The following is a 20557-nucleotide window of genomic DNA, read 5'->3' on the forward strand; positions in this document are numbered from 1 at the left end:
TGGTGGAGGCCTCTGTAGCACACTCCGGGGTGAAGTTTCCCCTATTCCTAACCTTAACCATTAGTGGGGGAAATGTAAAACTGACCCAAGATCAGCATCTAGGGGCAACTTCACCCTACATGTAGCACATACAACACTGACCTGAGCTGCTGGATGAGGTCCTCTCCCTCCTTGATGACGTTGAGCGTAGCCTCCAGGGTGGCCGTCTGCTGCTGCTGGAACTGCTTGATGAGCTCCTGGACTGACTCCACCGAGTCTGAACACACTTCCTCCAACAGCTCCTTCTGCAGGTCCTCCATCCATGTCCACAACTGGAGGGAGGAATGGAGGGAGAGAGAGAGGGCGGGAGGGATGAAGGGAGGAAGGAAGGGAGGGTGGGAGGGAGAAAGTGAGAGTGAGAGAGAGAGAGAGAGTGAGAGTGAGAGTGAGAGTGAGAGTGAGAGTGAGAGTGAGAGGGAGAGAGAGTGAGAGAGAGAGAGAGAGAGAGAGAGAGAGAGAGAGAGAGAGAGAGAGAGAGAGAGAGAGAGAGCGAGAGAGACAGAGAGAGAGAGAGAGAGAGAGTGAGAGTGAGAGAGAGAGAGAGAGAGAGAGAGAGAGAGATGTAACACAACACAAAACAACATACTCACACCTTGTGGGTCAGACTGTAAAGGATACAATGGGTGAAACTTTAAGCAGCAATAGTAATGCATTCACTTAGTAAAATAGACAATAACCTTTCGGGTTTGCTTCATATGTATAATACATATGCAGGAGGAGTACTCAGCATATACTGTATCTCTCTTTAGACTAATTGTTTGACAGTGGGAAATAAATAAATAAATTTCCATCTCCACAATTAGAGAACTGCTCTCAAAACGCACCGAAAATAGACGGACATTTCTCCAAATATACAGATGTTTTAATTTTTCATCCGAAAAAAATTACCCCCACTTTAATATTTCAGTGAGGGAACAGGAGCTTGAATATACAATTACACACATCACCTGAAGCATAATCCGAGTAAATTGGCAGGAGATTGTGTTGAGGGGGAAAATGAATCGCAAAGTTCAGCACCTGCTTCATCATAATTTCAGTATCAGCACACAAGCTAGCTTGACAAGACTGCATCCCAAATGGAACCCTATTGCCTATTCCCTATATATAGTTAACTACTTTTTACCAGGGCCCATACCCATTTGGGACGCAGACTTTCTCACTATTTGTAGTTAGTTAGAGCTCTCCTGAGATGCACTGTTGAGGTTTTTTCCATTTATATAAAAATGAACTTGCTGGACATAGCTTTGGCCTGCTAGGCCTGCTGTTCCTCAAAGCATATTCATAGGACATTATGGTAAAAGTAATGCTGCTCTGCCCTTCTCTCTCTCTCAGGGTGCAGTGTGTGTGTGTGTGTGTGCACGCGCACGCACGCGTGTGAAATGAGTTACACTCATAACAGTTTATCTAGTATGGAGAGTTTAATTATTTTAGCCATGACAATAACAGCATTTTACCCCTAGTGCAGCAAGCCATAAATGTACTGCTTGCTAAGTGTTCCTCCATAGATAATAAAATAATTGGAAGATGGAGATGACTCAAGATGAGATGACTCTCGTTGTAGTGGGTGCTCAAGTGTTGTTTGAAACACTGCAATGAGGGAGACAAAACAAGCATAGCCTAATCATTGAATCAGATAAGTACAATGATAAGATCTAGTATGACACAATTAATGAACACTAACAGACAAATTGTATTCCAGGAACCACATTCTTAAAGAATGGTGTACAAAAGAACACTTCAGGATACTAATGTCATCATCTCCCTCCAGTGAGATACTGTCTGCATCCCAAATGGCAACCTATTCCCTTTATAGGGCACTCATTTTGACCAGGGCCCTATCCATATTCCTATAGGGCTCTGGTCAAAGGTAGTACACTGTATAGGGAATAGGGTGCCATTTGGGACATATCCACTGTCATCATTTTCACTGGAACCAGTACATTTCCAAGTAGTTTTGCTGAGAAAAATGCCTCTCTTCACTCATGATTGTGACTATATACACATACAGAGGGAATTCTCTGTGTTGCAAACGGTTAAGAAAAATCATAAAGCAGAGAGTGGCGTTGCCATCTTGGTGGTTCCCATGGTAACTGCTCCCCATGACTGATCTGAGCTCGCTCAGAATTAAACATGCTTCTCTGTGTGTCTGCTGCTGTAGCTAAAGGATCCTGGCTGTGTTGTGCTGCACTGGGCATGACCAGCACAAACAGCTACCACACATTTACACACAGATTTCACCATAAACCTGAATTAGGATTAGACATAGGATTAGGGTGAAATAGGTTGTGCATAATATTTGTAATCCCAGGTTTGTAATACTGTAATAGAATATACTGTACAAACACACACGGCACACTTACACAGATTTCATCATGAATCTGAATTAAGACATGGGATTAGGGTGAAATAGGTTGTGCTTAATAGTTTTAATCCTGGGTTTGTAATCCTATATTAAATTATAGCACCTACATTTACACTATATTTGACCGAAATTACTAAATGATTAATTATTAAATTACTATAGCTCATTTACACTATATCTGATCAACACTAAAACACCTGCATCGGAATGAATTTGGGGGCGCTCAATGTAAATGTTCCACTCAAAAGGCACTTAGAACATTCTCTGAGAGCATATCAATATTCTATGTTTCATGTGGAGTCCATAGAGTTAAGTATCCTGCTCATACATTTAGTTTGCGTCCCAAATGACACATATTCACTATATAGTGCACTGCATTACTTTTGACCAGGGCCCATAGGGAATAGGTTGCCATTTGGGACACAGCTAGAGTGTGCCAACATCAAGCAGCCTAAACGAACACTTAAATGAGCCGTTTGGACCTCTACAGGTAGTGCACTATGTAGGGAATCGGTTGCCATTTGGGAAAAGCCTTGTCCCAACCATATCTCATAATATTGCCCTGAGTGAACATGTGGCGGACAGAGAGAGGCTTTCCAACAGTCCCTCTCTGTGATTGCTAAATCATGGCTCTGATTGCTTTCCTCATCTGTTTGATGGTGCAGTCCGACCGAGCACTCATGGCTAAGTCCCAAATGGCACTCTATCCCTATAAAGTGCACTACTTTTGACCAGAGCCCATGGTCAAAAGTATGGAAACTGGTGAAAAGTAGTGCGCTATAAAGGGAAATAGGGTGCCATTTGGGATGCACACCATGTCTCCATGTAGACCACAGTCCAGAATGCAAATTAGTCTCTTTCAGCTCACACAGCACAGCAGACTGAAACCTTCTTTCTTTTAGCTAATTGCTGCTTTCTGTTAGTCTGGTAGAAAGTATATTAAACGTAAATCGATATAAAGATAAAACCATAAGAGTGAGCAGAAGGCGGAGGCAGCCGAGGAGAAAGCAGATTAGGAAAATGAAAAAGATTCATACATTAAGGAGGAGTGATTACCCCTTCGTAAATCAAACATGCTCGGCGGAGTGCATCGTTTTCTTTTACGTGAGATGAGAAAATACAATCAACAAAACTTCCCCTTGGAACACCACATCAAGCGAGTAACACTAAGTGGAAAGTTGTCAGTAATTGTCCGTTGAGCCGGTATTGATAGGGATTTGGTGGCATTAGTGAAGCATCTGATGCAGTGAGTGTGCCCTCGGTAATCTGGCAATTTCGTGTCATTAGGCTTTTAAAAAGCAATGCCATCTCCGTAGACCACTACTACTGACCAGCCCTATAAAGTGAGTTTTGAACTGCACTTCATAGGAAAAAGAGTGCAGTTTGGGGTGCATCTTGGTCTCTACATTAATAATGGATTTGGCCTTGGCTTTCAGGATAACAATCAGACTCTAGGAGTCTTATCTCAGGCCATTCTTAGCACAGGTTTGTTTGTTTCTTCAGCGCAAGCTCTCAGAGCCCCTTAAAAGCCCAAAACATAAAGTATAAAAAAAAGACAATGAGTTTCGGTTCTATCAGAGTCCAACAACATTTCCTGGTCTGGTCTACGTCTCAAATGGCACCCTATTCCCTCCATAGTGCACTACGTTTGACCAGGGCCTATATGGTCAACCATAGGACTGGTCAAAAGTACGATCTTATAAAAAATTGTGCTATCTAGAACCTAAAGGGATTCTTCGGCTGTCCCCATAGGAGAACCCTTTGAAGAACCCTTTTTGGTTCCAGGAAGAACCCATTTGGTTCCAGGTAGAACCTATTTTGGTTCCACGTAGAGGGTTCTACATGGAACTCAAAAGGGTTCTCCTATGGGGACAGTTGAATAACCTTTTTGGAACCCTTTTTTGTAAGAGTGTAGTGCACTATATAGGGGATAGGGTGCCATGTAGGATGCAGCCCTGAGGTGTCTAAGTGGAGGCCACTTTTTCGGTGTGGCATTTTGGGTGTGACCACTACTTCATATCCAGCTCTGGTGTCCCATGGCTTTACCACTTCCCTTTGCTTAACTCCAATAAAAATATCTACTGTTGACTGCCAGAGTGATCCCACGGATCCCATCATTATCCATAAGCAATCTACCATACTGCATCATGTAGACACGAGAAAGCCAGTCAGGTAAGCTGAACCTATACTGAGAACACAGTGAATAACACAAATCGGCTTTGGAAAAGACTGCAGAGTGGGCTGTTGGAAATAGTACAAGGTGGAGACTTAAGAATTGTAGCAAACAGTTTAATATCAGCCGTATACAGTGGCTTGCGAAAGTATTCACCCCCCTTGGCATTCTCCTATTTTGTTGCCTTACAACCTGGAATTAAAATTGATTTTTGTGGGGTTTATATCATTTGATTTACACAACATGCCTACCACTTCGAAGATGCAAAATATTTTTTATTGTGAAACAAACAAGAAATAAGACAAAAAAACTGAAAACTTGAGCGTGCATAACTATTCACCAACCCAAAGTCAATACTTTCTAGAGCCACCTTTTGCAGCAATTACAGCTGCAAGTCTCTTGGGGTATGTCTCTATAAGCTTGGCACATCTAGCCACTGGGATTTTTGCCCATTCTTCAAGGCAAAACTGCTCCAGCTCCTTCAAGTTGGATGGGTTCCGCTGGTGTACAGCAATCTTTAAGTCATACCACAGATTCTCAATTGGATTGAGGTCTGGGCTTTGACTAGGCCATTCCAAGACATTTAAATGTTTCCCCTTAAACCACTCGAGTGTTGCTTTAGCAGTATGGTTAGGGTCATTGTCCTGCTGGAAGGTGAACCTCGTCCCAGTCTCAAATCTCTGGAAGACTGAAACAGGTTTCCCTCAAGGTGGTGCTTCCACCACCATGCTTCACTGTGTGGATGGTGTTCTCGGGGTGATGAGAGGTGTTGGGTTTGCGCCAGACATAGCATTTTCCTTGATGGCCAAAAAGCTCAATTTTAGTTTCATCTGACCAGAGTACCTTCTTCCATATGTTTGGGGAGTCTCTCACATGCCTTTTGGCTAACACCAAACGTGTTTGCTTATTTTTTTTCTTTAAGCAATGGCTTTTTTCTGGCCACTCTTCTGTGAAGCCCAGCTCTGTGGAGTGTACGGCTTAAAGTGGTCCTATGGACAGATACTCCAATCTCCGCTGTGGAGCTTTGCAGCTCCTTCAGGGTTATCTTTGGTCTCTTTGTTGCCTCTCTGATTAATGCCCTCCTTGCCTGGTCCATGAGTTTTGGTGGGCGGCCCTCTCTTGGCAGGTTTGTTGTGGTGCCATATTCTTTCAATTTTTTATAATGGATGTAATGGTGCTCCGTGGGATGTTCAAAGTTTCTGATATTTTTTGATAACCCAACCCTGATCTGTACTTCTCCACAACTTTGTCCCTGACCTGTTTGTAGAGCTCTTTGGTCTTCATGGTGCCGATTGCTTGGTGGTGCCCCTTGCTTAGTGGTGTTGCAGACTCCGGGTGTCACGCCCTGGCTCTGGGACTCTGTTATGTTGAGCCAGGGTGTGTTGTTTCTATGTGTTTTGTGTTCTAGGTTGATTATCTAGCTCATGTGTTTCTGTGTTGGCCGGGGTGGTTCTCAATCAGAGGCAACGAGTATCAGCTGTTGCTTGTTGTCTCTGATTGGGAAGAATACTTAGGCAGCCTGTTTTCCACAGTGTTTTGTGGGATCTTGTTCCGTGTATGGTTTGTGTCTGTTACCTAGGACTTCACGTATCGTTTTGTTGTTTTGTTTCGTGTGGTGAATCAAATCAAAGGTATGTTCACTCATCACGCTGCGCATTGGTCCACTTCCTCCAACGATCGTGACACCGGGGCCATTCAGAACAGGTGTATATGTACTGAGATCATGTGACAGATCATGTGACACTTAGATTGCACATAGGTGGACTTTATTTAACTCATTATGTGACTTCTGAAGGTAATTGGTTGCACCAGATCTTATTTAGGGGCTTCATAGCAAAGGGGGTGAATACATATGCACGCACCACTTTTCCGTTATTTATTTTTAAATGATTTTTTTCATTTCACTTCACCAATTTGGACTATTTTGTGTATGTCCATTACATGAAATCCAAATAAAAATCCATTTAAATTACAGGTTATAATGCAACAAAATAGGAAAAACGCTAAGGGGGATGAATACTTTTGCAAGGCACTGTATACTGTATATTCCCCATAAAATGTGTGATTTTCAAATCATTGCCATTTTTATTCCCATTAGTGAGACTGTGCCGCTAAGATACTTCACACAATCACTCTCCCTAGTCACCCTCTGCTCTACACTGTGTGGAACAGCTGTGACTCCTAAAACCACACTCCCACCTCTCATATATAACTGGGACTAGCTCACGAATTATGTGTATGTATGTGTGTGTGTAGCTAGTGAATGATGGCTCCATTAGGAGAACTGAACCAAACAAATATCCTCCACACTGCTCCAAAGTTCCACAGATGAATCATGGTACTCCGCAGCACAGGATAATGACTCTGGCTTGGGAATGGTGGGTAGGATGGATCAGTCAAATCAGAAGACCTCAATAAGTAGTGGTCAGCCAGCCCAGCTTACACCCTATACATCTTCCTCCTGTCCCAGTGCTCAAAGGAGTGCCTCAATAAGGGGATAGAAAATGGTACCATATTACTTTTAAAGTGCACTACTTTTGACCAGGGCCCATAGGTAGTGCACTACACGCTGAAGAGCTGCTAGGGGAAGAAGGTAGTACAACACGCTGTCTAGGGTAATCTATCACATCCATCCCCTTTGTTCAGTAATATACACTACCAGTCAAAAGTTTGGACACACCTACTCATTCAAGGGTTTTTCTATATTTTTACTATTTTCTACATTGTAGAATAATAGTGAATACATCAAAGCTATTAAATAACACATATGGAATCATGTAGTAACCCAAAAAGTGTTAAACAAATCAAAATATATTTGAGATTCTTCAAAATAGCCCCCCTTTGCATTGATGACAGCTTTGCACACTCTTGGAATTCTCTCAACCAGCTTCATGAGGAATGCTTTTCCAACAGTCTTGAAGAAGTTCCCACATATGCTGAGCACTTGTTGGCTGCTTTTCCTTCACTCTGCGGTCCAACTCATCCCAAACCATCTCAATTGGGTTGAGGTCGGGGGATTGTGGAGGCCAGGTCATCTGATGCAGCACTCCATCACACTCCTTATTGGTCAAATCACCCTTAAACAGCCTGGAGGTGTGTTTTGGGTCATTGGCCTGTTGAAAAACAAATGATAGTCCCACTAAGCGCAAACCAGATGGGATGGTGTGTCGCTGCAGAATACTGTGGTAGCGATGCTCGTTAAGTGTGCCTTGAATTCTAAATAAATCACAGACAGTGTCACCAGCAAAGCACCCCCACACCATCACACCTCCTCCTCCATGCTTCCTGGTGGGAACCATACATGCGGAGATCATCCGTTCACCTACTCTGCGTCTCACAAAGACACAGTGGTTGGAACCAAAAATCTCAAATTTGGACTCATCAGACCAAAGGACAGATTTCCACCGGTCTAATGTCAATTGCTTGTGTTTCTTGGCCCAAGCAAGTCTCTTCTTCTTATTGGTGTCCTTTAGTAGTGGTTTCTTTGCAGCAATTCGACCATGAAGGCCTGATTCACGCAGCCTCCTCTGAACAGTTGATGTTGAGATGTGTCTGTTACTTGAACTCTGTGAAGCATTTATTTGGGCTGCAATCTGAGGTGCACTTAACTCTAATGAACTTATCCTCTGCAGCAGAGGTAACTCTGAGTCTTCATTTCCTGTGGCAGTCCTCATGAGAGCCAGTTTCATCATAGCGCTTGATGGTTTTTGCGACTGCACTTGAAGAAACTTTCAAAGTTCTTGACATTTTCTGGATTGACTGACCTTCATGTCTTAAAGTAATGATGGACTGTAATTTCTCATTTGCTTATTTGAGCTGTTTTTGCCATAATATGGACTTGGTCTTTTACCAAATAGGGCTATCTTCTGTATACCACCCCTACCTTGTCACAACACAACTGATTGGCTCAAACACATTAAGAAGGAAAGAAATTCCACAAATTAACTTTTAACAAGGCACACCTTTTAATTGAAACACATTCCAGGTGGCTACCTCATGAAGCTGGTTGAGAGAATGCCAAGAGTGTGCAAAGCTGTCATCAAGGCAAAGGGTGGCTACTTTGAAAAATCTCAAATCTCAAATAAATTAGTTTAACACTTTTTTGGTTACTACATGATTCCATGTGTGTTATTTCATAGTTTTGATGTCTTCACTATTGTTCTACAATGTAGAAAATAGTAAAAATAAAGAAAAACCCTGGAATAAGTAGGTGTGTCCAAACTTTTGACTGGTACTGTATATATAAATATATATACAGAGAGAGAGAGAGAGAGAGAGAGAGAGAGAGAGAGAGAGAGAGAGAGAGAGAGAGAGAGAGAGAGAGAGAGAGAACGAGAGAGAGAGAGAGAGAGAGAGATCTGTGAATTTCTGAACATCACAAAATCAGGTTCAAAGTCAAAAATAACATTTGGACACTATGATTTTAAAGAGTTTAAGATTAGGGGCCATTAGTATAGGGGAGATGATGGTAGGTCTGTGAAGTAGCCCTCACAGAGACAGAATTTGCATCCCGATTCGCACCCTATTCCTTTTATAGTGCACTACTTTTGACCAGGGATGTGGGCTATTGTAGTGCACTATATAGGGAATAGGGTGCCCAGGTGGGTCTCTCACATCTGGCATAGATCAGGCTGCGCTAACTAATTTGGGTGCGATCCTCTGTGACCGACTGGTATGTATGCCCTGTCTGTCTGTTTGTCTGTCTGTCTGTCTGCAGTGATCAGTGACATAAACCAAGCCACCCCAAGCCTCAACCCTGTGACAAGTCACTGCTCTTAAAGACAGGTAGAGTGATCCATCATGCAGGTCAGGTCAGGGCTCCTACATCTTTAGTGTGGGTGCAGAAGGAAACAGATAGCGACTGCGTCCTACCACATCCAATCCCATTCTATTGTCCCATACTATGCATACATAAAAAATGGGTCACTGAACCCCAGAACTTCCCTGACATAGAACGTGATCCATCCTGCAGGTCATGCAGGTCAGGGGTCAAAGGTCTTACCTCCTTGGTGTGGGTGTGGAAGGAGACAGACATGTCCAGCAGCAGTTTCCTCTGCTCCACCCGCCGGACAAAGTCTTGGATCCTGACCTCCAGGTGCCGCGCTGCTTTATAGATCTCCTCCGGGTCACATTCCCCAGTCTGGGCCAGCTGCTCGGCCGCCTCCAGGAGCTTGTCTGCGTTGGTGTAGGTGTTCTGGTACCCAGAGAAGACAAGGGCAGCTCAATTAGATGACTGCAACATAAGTATGTAGAGAACTGTGTCTGTAAGATGTACTCTACAGGATCTGACTGCTGCAACTCTGGTGTCTCCAAGTTAGTCGAAAATTGTGTCTGTCTGCACTCTGTCGCTGCATGATTTGACTGACTACTGCACTCCTGTCTTTCTCTGTCCTCCACCGCCACAGACAGACAAGACCTCTCTCTCCGATGGGTGCCTCCGCTACTAAATTGCCCCAAAACTGTGCAGAGTGGCAAGGTAAATCGCTGGCTATCCCTACGTGGTAATCCCACATCCTGGCAAGTGTTGCCTCTGGATCAACACGGCAGTAGGGACTAAGTCAGTAGAGCACCAGCCATCAGGGCAGGACAGATTAATGCCTGGCTAGCATGTAGCGTGTAACATGTAGCACCGTGCTGATCTGATGAGGATGGGATGACCCAAAGTCTCGGGAACTGGTAACCTCATGTAAGGTTTGGCAGTAGGTCACATTCACTGGGTCAAATGGTACTCTTTTTAGTGTGCATAGGGCTCTGGTCAAAAGTAGTGCACTATATAGGATATAGGCCTTTGACCAGGGTGCATAGGGCTCTGGTCAAAATGTATGCACTATAAAGGTAGTAGAGTGCCGTTTGGGATGCATTCTGGGCCATTTAGGAATAAAGATTCCATATGGGGATACTTTTAGTGCTTCAACGTGCTAAGGCGGACCCTTACCTAGTGACACGCACCCTGGAGAAGATTTAACACTGTGGGCCTCACATAATCACAGTCATGTAATTAAAATCCTATCTGTGTCTCTACCTACTGTGTCTGTCGGCTCATTTACACTATGTATGGTGGGGGTCTAACCTTCGATTATCTACAGTGTGGCGCCCCGGTGATGTGGGCGGGCAAAGCCACTGTTTGGAGCGTGAGCCACGCCCCACAACCAGCATTGTAGCCGGCAGCAAGCTAGGCTGCAGGGCTACGCCTACACCTGAGGCCACTCGGCCTCGTTAGGCTGCAACGCAGCTGAGGAAATTTAAGGGCCTGCTTTAGTTCAGCACGGGGGAACTCCTAGCTGGATGCTGGAGGCTGAGCGCTATAGACATCTGTTTGAAGCCCTGGACATTGTGGTCGCCAAAGGAAGAAGTGAATGGACTACAAGTGAAGGTGGTAAGCTGGGTAGCAGCTCATCTAGTTTTCTTTAAAGTTAAGGCTAACTCTGGGTTCAGTTAAGGTGAGTGGGAGAGTGTTTTGTGTTCAGTTAATGTTTGAGAACCAGCTTTGTGAACCTTTAATTTTGAATAAATATGCCAGCCTAGCCTGGTTTAAACTGTGCCCCTGTGTGTTGGACTTCTGTCATTGTTCTTCCTCGATGCCTTCCTACCAGCCATGCCTAGTGAGTCGTTACAACAGTTAAGCCTTTTTTAGACAATCAAAGAATTCTGAACTGGTCATCTTTTTTTTTACCCCTTCAAAATATCTTCATCCATATTTTTTCAAATAAACTGGACAAGGTTTAACAGAGCGCTAACATTTAACATTTTAAATCTATGCTTTGATTGATTGTAAAACAAAGATTAAAAATAGGTGACTTAGGGCATGCTGTGGAGGTGGATTGATTCGCCTGTACTGTCAGGTTTACAGTGCCTTGCAAAAGTATTCATCCCCCTTGGCATTTTTCCTATTTTGTTGCATTACAATCTGTAATTTAAATTGATTTTTATTTGGATTTCATGTAATGGACATACACAAAATAGTCCAAATTGGTGAAGTGAAATGAAAAAAATAACTTGTTTCAAAGAATTCTACAAAATAATGGAAAGGTGGTGCGTGCATATGTATTCACCCCCTTTCCTATGAAGCCCCTAAATAAGATCTGGTGCAACCAATTACCTTCAAAAGTCACATAATTGGTTAAATAAAGTCCACCTGTGTGCAATCTAAGTGTCACATGATCTGTCACATGATCTCAGTGTATTATTACACCTGTTCTGAAAGGCCCCAGAGTCTGCAACACCACTAAGCAAGGGGCACCACCAAGCAAGCGGCACCATGAAGACCAAAGAGCTCTACAAACAGGTCAGGGACAAAGTTGTGGAGAAGTACAGATCAGGGTTGGGTTATCAAAAAATATCAGAAACTTTGAACATCCCACGGAGCACCATTACATCCATTATAAAAAATTGAAAGAATATGGCACCACAACAAACCTGCCAAGAGAGGGCCACCCACCAAAACTCACGGACCAGGCAAGGAGGGCATTAATCAGAGAGGCAACAAAGAGACCAAAGATAACCCTGAAGGAGCTGCAAAGCTCCACAGCGGAGATTGGAGTATCTGTCCATATGACCACTTTAAGCCACACACTCCACAGAGCTGAGCTTTAGGGAAGAGTGGCCAGAAAAAAGCCATTGCTTAAAGAAAAAAATATGCAAACACGTTTGATGTTCACCAAAAGGCATGTGGGAGACTCCCCAAACATATGGAAGAAGGTACTCAGGTCAGATGAGACTAAAATTGAGCTTTTTGGCCATCAAGGAAAACGCTATGTCTGGCGCAAACCCAACACCTCTCATTACCCCGAGAACATCATCCCCACAGTGAAGCGTGGGGGTGGCAGCATCATGCTGTGGGGATGTTTTTCATCGGCAGGGACTGATAATTGAAGGAATGATGGATGGCGCTAAATACAGGGACATTCTTGAGGGAAACCTGTTTCAGTCTTCCAGAGATTTGAGACTGGGACGGAGGTTCACCTTCCAGCAGGAAAATGACCCTAAGCATACTGCTAAAGCAACACTCGCGTGGTTTAAGGGGAAACATTTAAATGTCTTTGAATGGCCTAGTCAAAGCCCAGACCTCAATCCAATTGAGAATCTGTGGTATGACTTAAAGATTGCTGTACACCAGCGGAACCCATCCAACTTGAAGGAGCTGGAGCAGTTTTGCCTTGAAGAATGGGCAAAAATCCCAGTGGCTAGATATGCCAAGCTTATAGAGACATACCCCAAGAGTCTTGCAGCTGTAATTGCTGCAAAGGTGGCTCTACAAAGTAATGACTTTGGGGGGGTGAATAGTTATGCACGCTCAAGTTGTCTTTTTTTTGTCTTATTTCTTGTTTGTTTCACAAGAAAACATATTTTGCATCTTCAAAGTGGTAGGCATGTTGTGTAAATCAAATGATACAAACCCCCCAAAAATCCATTTTAATTCCAGGTTGTAAGGCAACAAAATAGGAAAAATGCCAAGGGAGGTGAATACTTTCTCAAGCCACTGTATGTGAGTATTGTAGAGCAGAATACCCCTTCCTCCCTCCTAGGATTGCTATAACAGTTTTACACACACTGATCCCTTCTCTGTGTCACATTGGCATGAGCTCTGGCCTAAATCTCATTTATTCATAGTGAATAGAGAGGATCAGCTTATTATACGGGGTACAATGGAGGGTCTATTCAAAGGACATGGATACAGTAAGCAGGATTACAGTTAAAGGGCTCTTATGTACTTATCTACTGGTGTATAGTAAAGGCTGTATTAAAACCCACACATCTACATTTTCAATAGTACACGCAAATTCCAGAACAGCTATGAATTATATCACATTCTCATTTTTACATTTACATTTTAGTCATTTAGCAGACGCTCTTATCCAGAGCGACTTACAGTTAGTGCATACATTATTTTTTATACCCCCCGTGGGAATTGAACCCACAGTCCTGGTGTTGCAAACACCATGCTCTACCAACTGAGCTACATCCCTGCCGGCCATTCCCTCCCCTACCCTGGACGACGCTGGGGAAATTGTGCACCGCCCCATGGGTCTCCCGGTCGCGGCCAGCTACGACAGAGCCTGGATTCGAACCAGGATCTCTAGTGGCAGTGACTTAGATCACACAACCACTCCTCCCACACAAATAGACATACACTACCGTTCAAAAGTTTGGGGTCACTTAGAAATGTCCTTGTTTTCAAAAGAAAAGCAATTTTTTTGTCCATTAAAATAACATCAAATTGATCAGAAATACAGTGTAGACATTGTTAATGTTGTAAATGTCTATTGTAGCTGGAAACTGCTGATTTTTTAAAATGGAATATCTACATAGGCGTACAGAGGCCCATTATCAGCAACCATCAATCCTGTGTTCCAATGGCACGTTGTGTTTGCTAATCCAAGTTTATCATTTTAAAAGGCTAATTGATCATTAGAAAACCCTTTTGCAATTATGTTAGCACAGCTGTAAACTGTGCTGATTAAATAAGCAATAAAACTGGCCTTCTTGAGACTAGTTGAGAATCTGGAGCATCAGAAATTGTGTGTTCTATTACAGGCTCAAAATGGCCAGAAACAAATCAAGTTCTTCTGAAACTCATCAGTCTATTCTTGTTCTGAGAAATGAAGGCTATTCCATGCGAGAAATTGCCAAGAAACTGAAGATCTCGTACAACGCTGTGTACTACTCCCTTCACAGAACAGCGCAAACTGGCTCTAACCAGAATAGAAAGAGGAGTGGGAGGCCCCTGTGCACAACTGAGCAAGAGGACAAATACATTTGAGTGTCTAGTTTGAGAAACAGACGCCTCACAGGTCCTCAACTGGCAGCTTCATTAAATAGTACCCACAAAACACCAGTCTCAGCGTCAACAGTGAAGAGGCGACTCCGGGTGCTGACCTTCTAGGCAGAGTTGCAAAGAAAAAGCCATATCAAAGACTGGCCAATAAATATAAAAGATTAAGATGGGCAAAAGAACACAGACACTGGACAGAGGAAGATTGGGAAAAAAAAGTGTTATGGACAGACGAATCGAAGTTTGAGGTGTTCTATTCACAAAGAATAACATTTGTGAGACGCAGACCAAATAAAAAGATGCTGGAGGAGTGCTTGATGCCAGCTGTCAAGCATGGTGGAGGCAATGTGATGGTCTGGGGGAGCTTTGTTGGTGGTAAAGTGAGAGATTTGTACAGGGTAAAAGGGATCTTGAAGAATGAAGGCTATCACTCCATTTTGCAACGCCATGCCATACCCTGTGGACGGTGCTTGATTGGAGCCAATTTCCTCCTACAACAGGACAATGACCCAAAGCACAGCTCCAAACTATGCAAGAACTATTTAGGGTAGAAGCAGTCAGCTGGTATTCTGTCTATAATGGAGTGGCCAGCACAGTCACCGGATCTCAACCTTATTGAGCTGTTGTGTGAGCAGCTTGACCGTATGGTACGTAAGAAGTGCCCATCAAGCCAATCCAAGTTGTGGGAGGTGCTTCAGGAAGCATGAGATGAAATCTCTTCAGATTACCTCAACAAATTGACAACTAGAATGCCAAAGGTCTGCAAGGCTGTAATTGCTGCAAATGGAGGATTCTTTGACAAAAGCAAAGTTTGAAGGACACAATTATTATTTCAATTAAAAATCATTATTTCTAACCTTGTCAATGACTACATTTCCTATGCATTTTGCTATATTTCCATTTCAAACTCATTTCATGTATGCGTTCATGGAAAACAAGGACATTTCTAAGTGACCCCAAACTTTTGAATGGTAGTGTAGTCTGCGTCCCAAATGGCACCCTATTCCTAGGGCACTGTGTAGGGCATAGGGTGCTATTTGGGACGCGAGCCATTGTGGGGTGTATTCCATGCAGCAGCAGTAGACCCAGCCCAGGCAGCACTTTGCTTTCATCGGATCAGGAGAACTCCTTCCTTGTCTTCTGTATTATTTTATCCCTCCAGAGAGGTGCAGTCAATAATGCCATTCAGGCTTTCCCTTCGCAGATATGGCTGGGCTGAGGTGGAGTCGTGTCTCTCTCTCTCTCTCTCTCATTCAATCTGTTCCACGCGCAGGACTTTTATGAGCTTGATAACCAGATGCCAGAAAAAAAAAGCTTTGTGCCTCTTTCTCTCTCTTCCTATTGAGAAGGGCTCAGCCTAAACAAATCCCCATCGCATGTTTTGTAGGCAGAATACATCTGAGGCCAGTCATTAGAGAGCTGCACCATTCGGGGGGGCATTCATCTACAATGGCAGATTGAATCTGAGAACAACCTCTCTGAATAATTAACTAATGTGGCGTCATTAGGATTACTTATGGTAGAGAGGGTTTAAGACAATATGCCTTGATAAAGTTTTATTTTTTATAACATCCTTTTCTTTTGATATTAAATTAGCTCTAAACTGCTGGATGAGATATTATGTTGAAGATCAATGAAAGGCTTTGTGTTCGTGCGTGCGTGTGCGTGTGCGTTTGTCTGTGTGGACTCGTGGGTGTATGTGTCTAGCCATGTCTGATCCACCCCATTTTGTTAGTCCTGACTTTGGTTTCAATCTCCTTTGATGCGGTGTCATGGGGAGATGATGGTGCCATATGTACATATCTTAATGAGCTCAAATTTAACATATTCCAATATGAAGAGCTTTATTTGATTCATTAAGCCATTTGATCCATCCTTCAGGAGTAGGAGTGAATTAAACATCCTCATCTCGTACACTTTTCCCCAGAGAGAAGTAAATAGTTAGAAAATAGGGTAAACAATGTGGAGTCTGATATTCAGATCAAAGCCTGGCCAGGCCTTTCAGACAGTGTCCTAAACTGCACCATATTCCCTACATAGTGCACTACTTTTGACCAGTAGTGCACTATATAGGGAATAGGATGCCATTTGGGACATAACGACAGACTTCTGCTTGCCCTGAAGACAGACACGTTGTCCATCTTGTAAGAGTGGTGACCCTAATCAAGCCAATCCATCATCAGGGGGGCTAAAACATTTTCGTAATACCAGGATTACACATACATTTAGCATTAAAACACATCCCCTTAACGCTGGTGTTATCACTAGTCACGGCTCATGCTGCTACCATTACACTCAGGAGGTTAGCTTAGTCTAATTATTGTGCCTGGCAATTATTTTATTTATGGGCCCTAGTCAGAAGTACTGCACTAGGGAATAGGGTGCCATTTGGGACACAGTCACTGTCTCTCAAGTACTACTTGTGACCTATAGTCATATAGCCTATTAAAGCAGAACATCTTTCTTCGTACAGTTTGTCTGTGTGATGAAATGAGAAAGTGTATTTCCATAGTGGACTGGTTCCAGCTTGTTCTTGCTTGGTCTAAGTCTTCTGGCCTCCTTCTTTCTCATATGGACTGCAGCTACAATGGGCTGTGAAAACCAAACCTGTATGCCAAGCCCATAAGAAAATACTAAAGCTAAAATGACTAGGTTTGGATTCCATTTCTGTGAGTCTCTTAACGCCTGTATGCATTTCTCATTGTATACTAATTTTCTGTCACTTGTCAATCACAACTAACCACGAAAAATCGTAACATTCCGATATTTTGAGTTTAAAGCTAGAATCCTTAATTGAAACAATAAAAAAGTGTTCTCCCCAGCCCTGTTTCTCTAAAAGCTAAGGGACGGGGCTGGAAAAATGTAACGACTCTCAAATTCATAGACAGAGTTATGGATGCAAAGAATGACCATCCATGATATCAAATGTATAGTTCTAACCATGTTTTAAGGCTATACAGTGTTTGTGTACATTTACGGTGTTTACAAATATTGGAGTAAAACAAGCTTATATTTGGGGTTCTGATGTTCTACAGCAGTTGAACTAAGACATTTATAAATTATATTCTTCAATAATCAATGGGTATATATGATTCATTTATAAGTCCAAAAATGGATTTAGCAACTAAGGATTCTAGCTTTAATTGACATCCTCACTGAATAATAGCCAAACCTGCTTCAAAACAATACAAATCTGCCATCTGTGAATCACATTTGAACACTAGAACAGTAGTAATAGGAAACTGTAAAAGCACAATAGAACGTGTCAATGTGTCAGTGTTCAGTTCATTGACCATGTCTTCTCTTGGAACGGTGTTCAGTTGTCTTCCCTTTCACTGACACCTCAGCACTTTGACATTAGACAGAATAACATAACAGCCTACAGAGTTCAAATCTAGTACAATGCTGCAGTTCAAATGTAGTACAATGCTGCAGAAAATGCAGCCTTCGTTGATATTGTAGCGTGGATGAGGCAATTAAACCTCAAAATGCCATCCACAATGCCTGAGGACTACTAGGCTGAAGATGCCCATAAACCCTGATCTGGGGTCAGCTTAACATTTTCCCCACTAATGGTTAAGGTTAGGTTTGGGGGAGGGGAAGCTGATCCTTGACCAGATACTCCACCTCAACAATGTGGGGAGGAGATTCACACCATTCAAGGCATGACCAATGACACACTATTAGCAAGGCCGTAACAATATTCTCATTGGCAAAACTACTGGAACTCTCACCTGTGCCACCTCCTCAAAATCGTCGTGGCGTTTCTGCAGTGCCCTGGCGCGGTGGAGGGACTTGCCCACGCCCGTGTGTTTGCTAAGGAAGGCCTCTCCATGGTTCTCTATCCAGTCCATCACCTGCACAAGTGACACAGAGAAAGACATGTTAACCAGTGTTCTGTTCAGCCCATGTTACTTCCCTCCCCCTGCCTCCAAAGGAGACAGACACATGCACGTTAACCAGTTTTCAGACCAGGTTACTTCTCCCCTCTGCCTCCAAAAGGAGACTAACGCATGTGTGGGCTTCAGGGCCAGGAATCTGTCACCACTGTCACTTTGTCACCCTATATCAGGACAGCAGTCCATCTTCAAGGAGAAAGAAGAGGAGGTTTTGTGAACTCCAAACCATGGAGGAAAGCAGAGGTAGTGTGCCTCGGAAATATTGTCTAGCTTCATTCTCTCCCTTTGCTAAGCTTTTACTTAGACTGGGAATACATTCATATATCTCGACAGCAGTCAAAGAGAAAGTAGCCAAATGTGCAGTGTGAAAGGTAGCCAAAAAGTGCAGTGAACTTTGCATAACTCCACTCTAGAGTCCCATTGCGTGACTATACATTGTCGGCGGAATAGCCAGTATGGCAGAATTTACAGTACTAAATGTTAATGAATAGATGAGAGGTCATAAGATGAGATCATCTGTGTTGATTTGTAAACAGTGTCTGGCTGAAACAGAGCAGAGCAGCACCCTGTGAAATATTTTCAAATAATTTCTCTGTGCTTAATTGAGCTTGCCTGGCGAGATGGAACCAATAGAATACTCCCAAAACTGTAAACCCCGCCCATATGGCACTCTAGGCAGGCTAGTATTCAAATAGTATTTGAACCCAGGTCGGTCTTTTGTTCTCTCCCTAATAACTCTCTCTACGGTCATTTCAAGGATGGAAAATCAAAGCTTGCCTGTCCTGCCCTACTTCAATTATCTTGTTATCCTGTGTTGTCCTCAAGTGTAGCCTCCCTGTCCTGATCGTGTTAGCTTGCCTGCGTGTGTGTATAGTCGGGAGGGGTCATCTGCTTGCATGTGAGTGTACAGGAATGTTTAATTAACTTGTCAGTGGGTGAGCAGACAACTCTTGTTTTGCCCTGACTGATTAGGGTTGCTGCATCCACAGGAACAAGCAGGAGTCTAAAACTAGCCTGGCTCGCTCGCTCGCTCACACAAACACGGGAAGGGCTGAGAATAGAAGAGATATTTGCTGGGGATGAAATTAGCTGTCTGAGGATGCCATGCCTCGGACGGGAGTGTTACTTCTGGATTCTATGGCTGCATCCCAAATGACACCCTATTCCCTATTCCCATAGGGCTCTAGTCAAACGTAGTGCACTATGTAGGAAATAAGATGCCATTTGGGATGCAGGCTATCAGTCTGGTGATGTCTCAGCAGTTACTTGACACCACAATGTTATTCTAGCAATGATGTTGAGGAAGTGGGCTGGAAATATTGGATTCAGTTTAATGTGGGTTCAGTTCCAAAATGAGGGCTCTGGTAAAAGTAGTGCACTACAGTATATAGGGAATAGGGTGTCATTTAGGACACAGCCTGTATTTGTGATGCTGCAGCAACATCCAGATTACTGACAACTCAGAGATGTTTCCTGGAAAAGTACAGTACATGATACGCCAGAAGACCGGCGCATTAAAACAAAGATGGCCTGGACAAAACCATAAAAGAAAACAGAGGAAGCATGAAAAACAGCAAACAAAACCACCGGACAACTATTTTCTTGATTTAAAAAAACTGGATGCCCATGGGAAAGAGGGGCTCTTGTGTGAACATTGTGGTGCTTAATGTAATCTCGGTCTAAATCTGTTAAATGTTACAGGCACACACATATGATCCAAGCCCCTAAGGAGGCATTTGAAAAATGCACGGAAGAGGATGCCAAAAGTGCTTTTATTTTCACTCTTTTATTTTACTTTTGACAGTGTATAAGTGAAAGCAGTCCTGGTCACACTATTTGGATAGCCCGGATAGTCCATGTGTAGATGCGCTACAGATGGTCATACTATCAACAAACTATCTGTTGATAAGCAACTGCTTTCTAAGGTTATGGTTAAGGTTTAGAAAAAGGGTTAGGGTAAGGGTTAAGGCAGACCCGGCGCCAGGATAAAGTGACTAAGGGGGCAGTTGAAATCGGAAACGAGGCATTGGATTTATATTGAATTCTGCTTATATCACACTATACCACAATAAACAAAGTTCAAATGCAGAGACTCCGAGACCATTGAGTGCTTTTGAAGTGACAGGTTGGTGCGAAATCTGTAGCCTTTCTCCACTGCACTGTATCAGTGTAAAATAGGGGCCTTCTGGCAGTCGTAAGGACAAAGATTCAGCAGGCAGGTAGCGGTGCAAATGAGTGCTGGATTTATTTACACAGCGCTGGTGTTTCAAAGATGACGGTGATATTTACAAATATATATACAGTGCCTTCGG

At 43.2% G+C, this 20557-nt stretch overlaps 1 protein-coding gene across 2 annotated transcripts in view; it reads right to left on the bottom strand.

Moving 5' to 3' along the window:
* The window catches only part of LOC121536102 (kalirin), a 253582-nt gene that overhangs the window by 82252 nt on the left and 150773 nt on the right, over window positions 1-20557 (bottom strand). For both annotated transcript variants that reach the window (XM_045206551.1, XM_045206550.1), the window contains exons 10-12: window positions 18081-18203; window positions 9577-9768; window positions 142-311 (exon numbers count right to left, since the gene is read on the bottom strand). In XM_045206551.1, the coding sequence (XP_045062486.1) occupies window positions 142-311; window positions 9577-9768; window positions 18081-18203 (485 nt within the window). The remainder of the gene's footprint in view (window positions 1-141; window positions 312-9576; window positions 9769-18080; window positions 18204-20557) is intronic.

The sequence above is a fragment of the Coregonus clupeaformis genome, chromosome 23, assembly GCF_020615455.1.
Source record: "Coregonus clupeaformis isolate EN_2021a chromosome 23, ASM2061545v1, whole genome shotgun sequence".
NCBI lineage: Eukaryota > Metazoa > Chordata > Actinopteri > Salmoniformes > Salmonidae > Coregonus > Coregonus clupeaformis.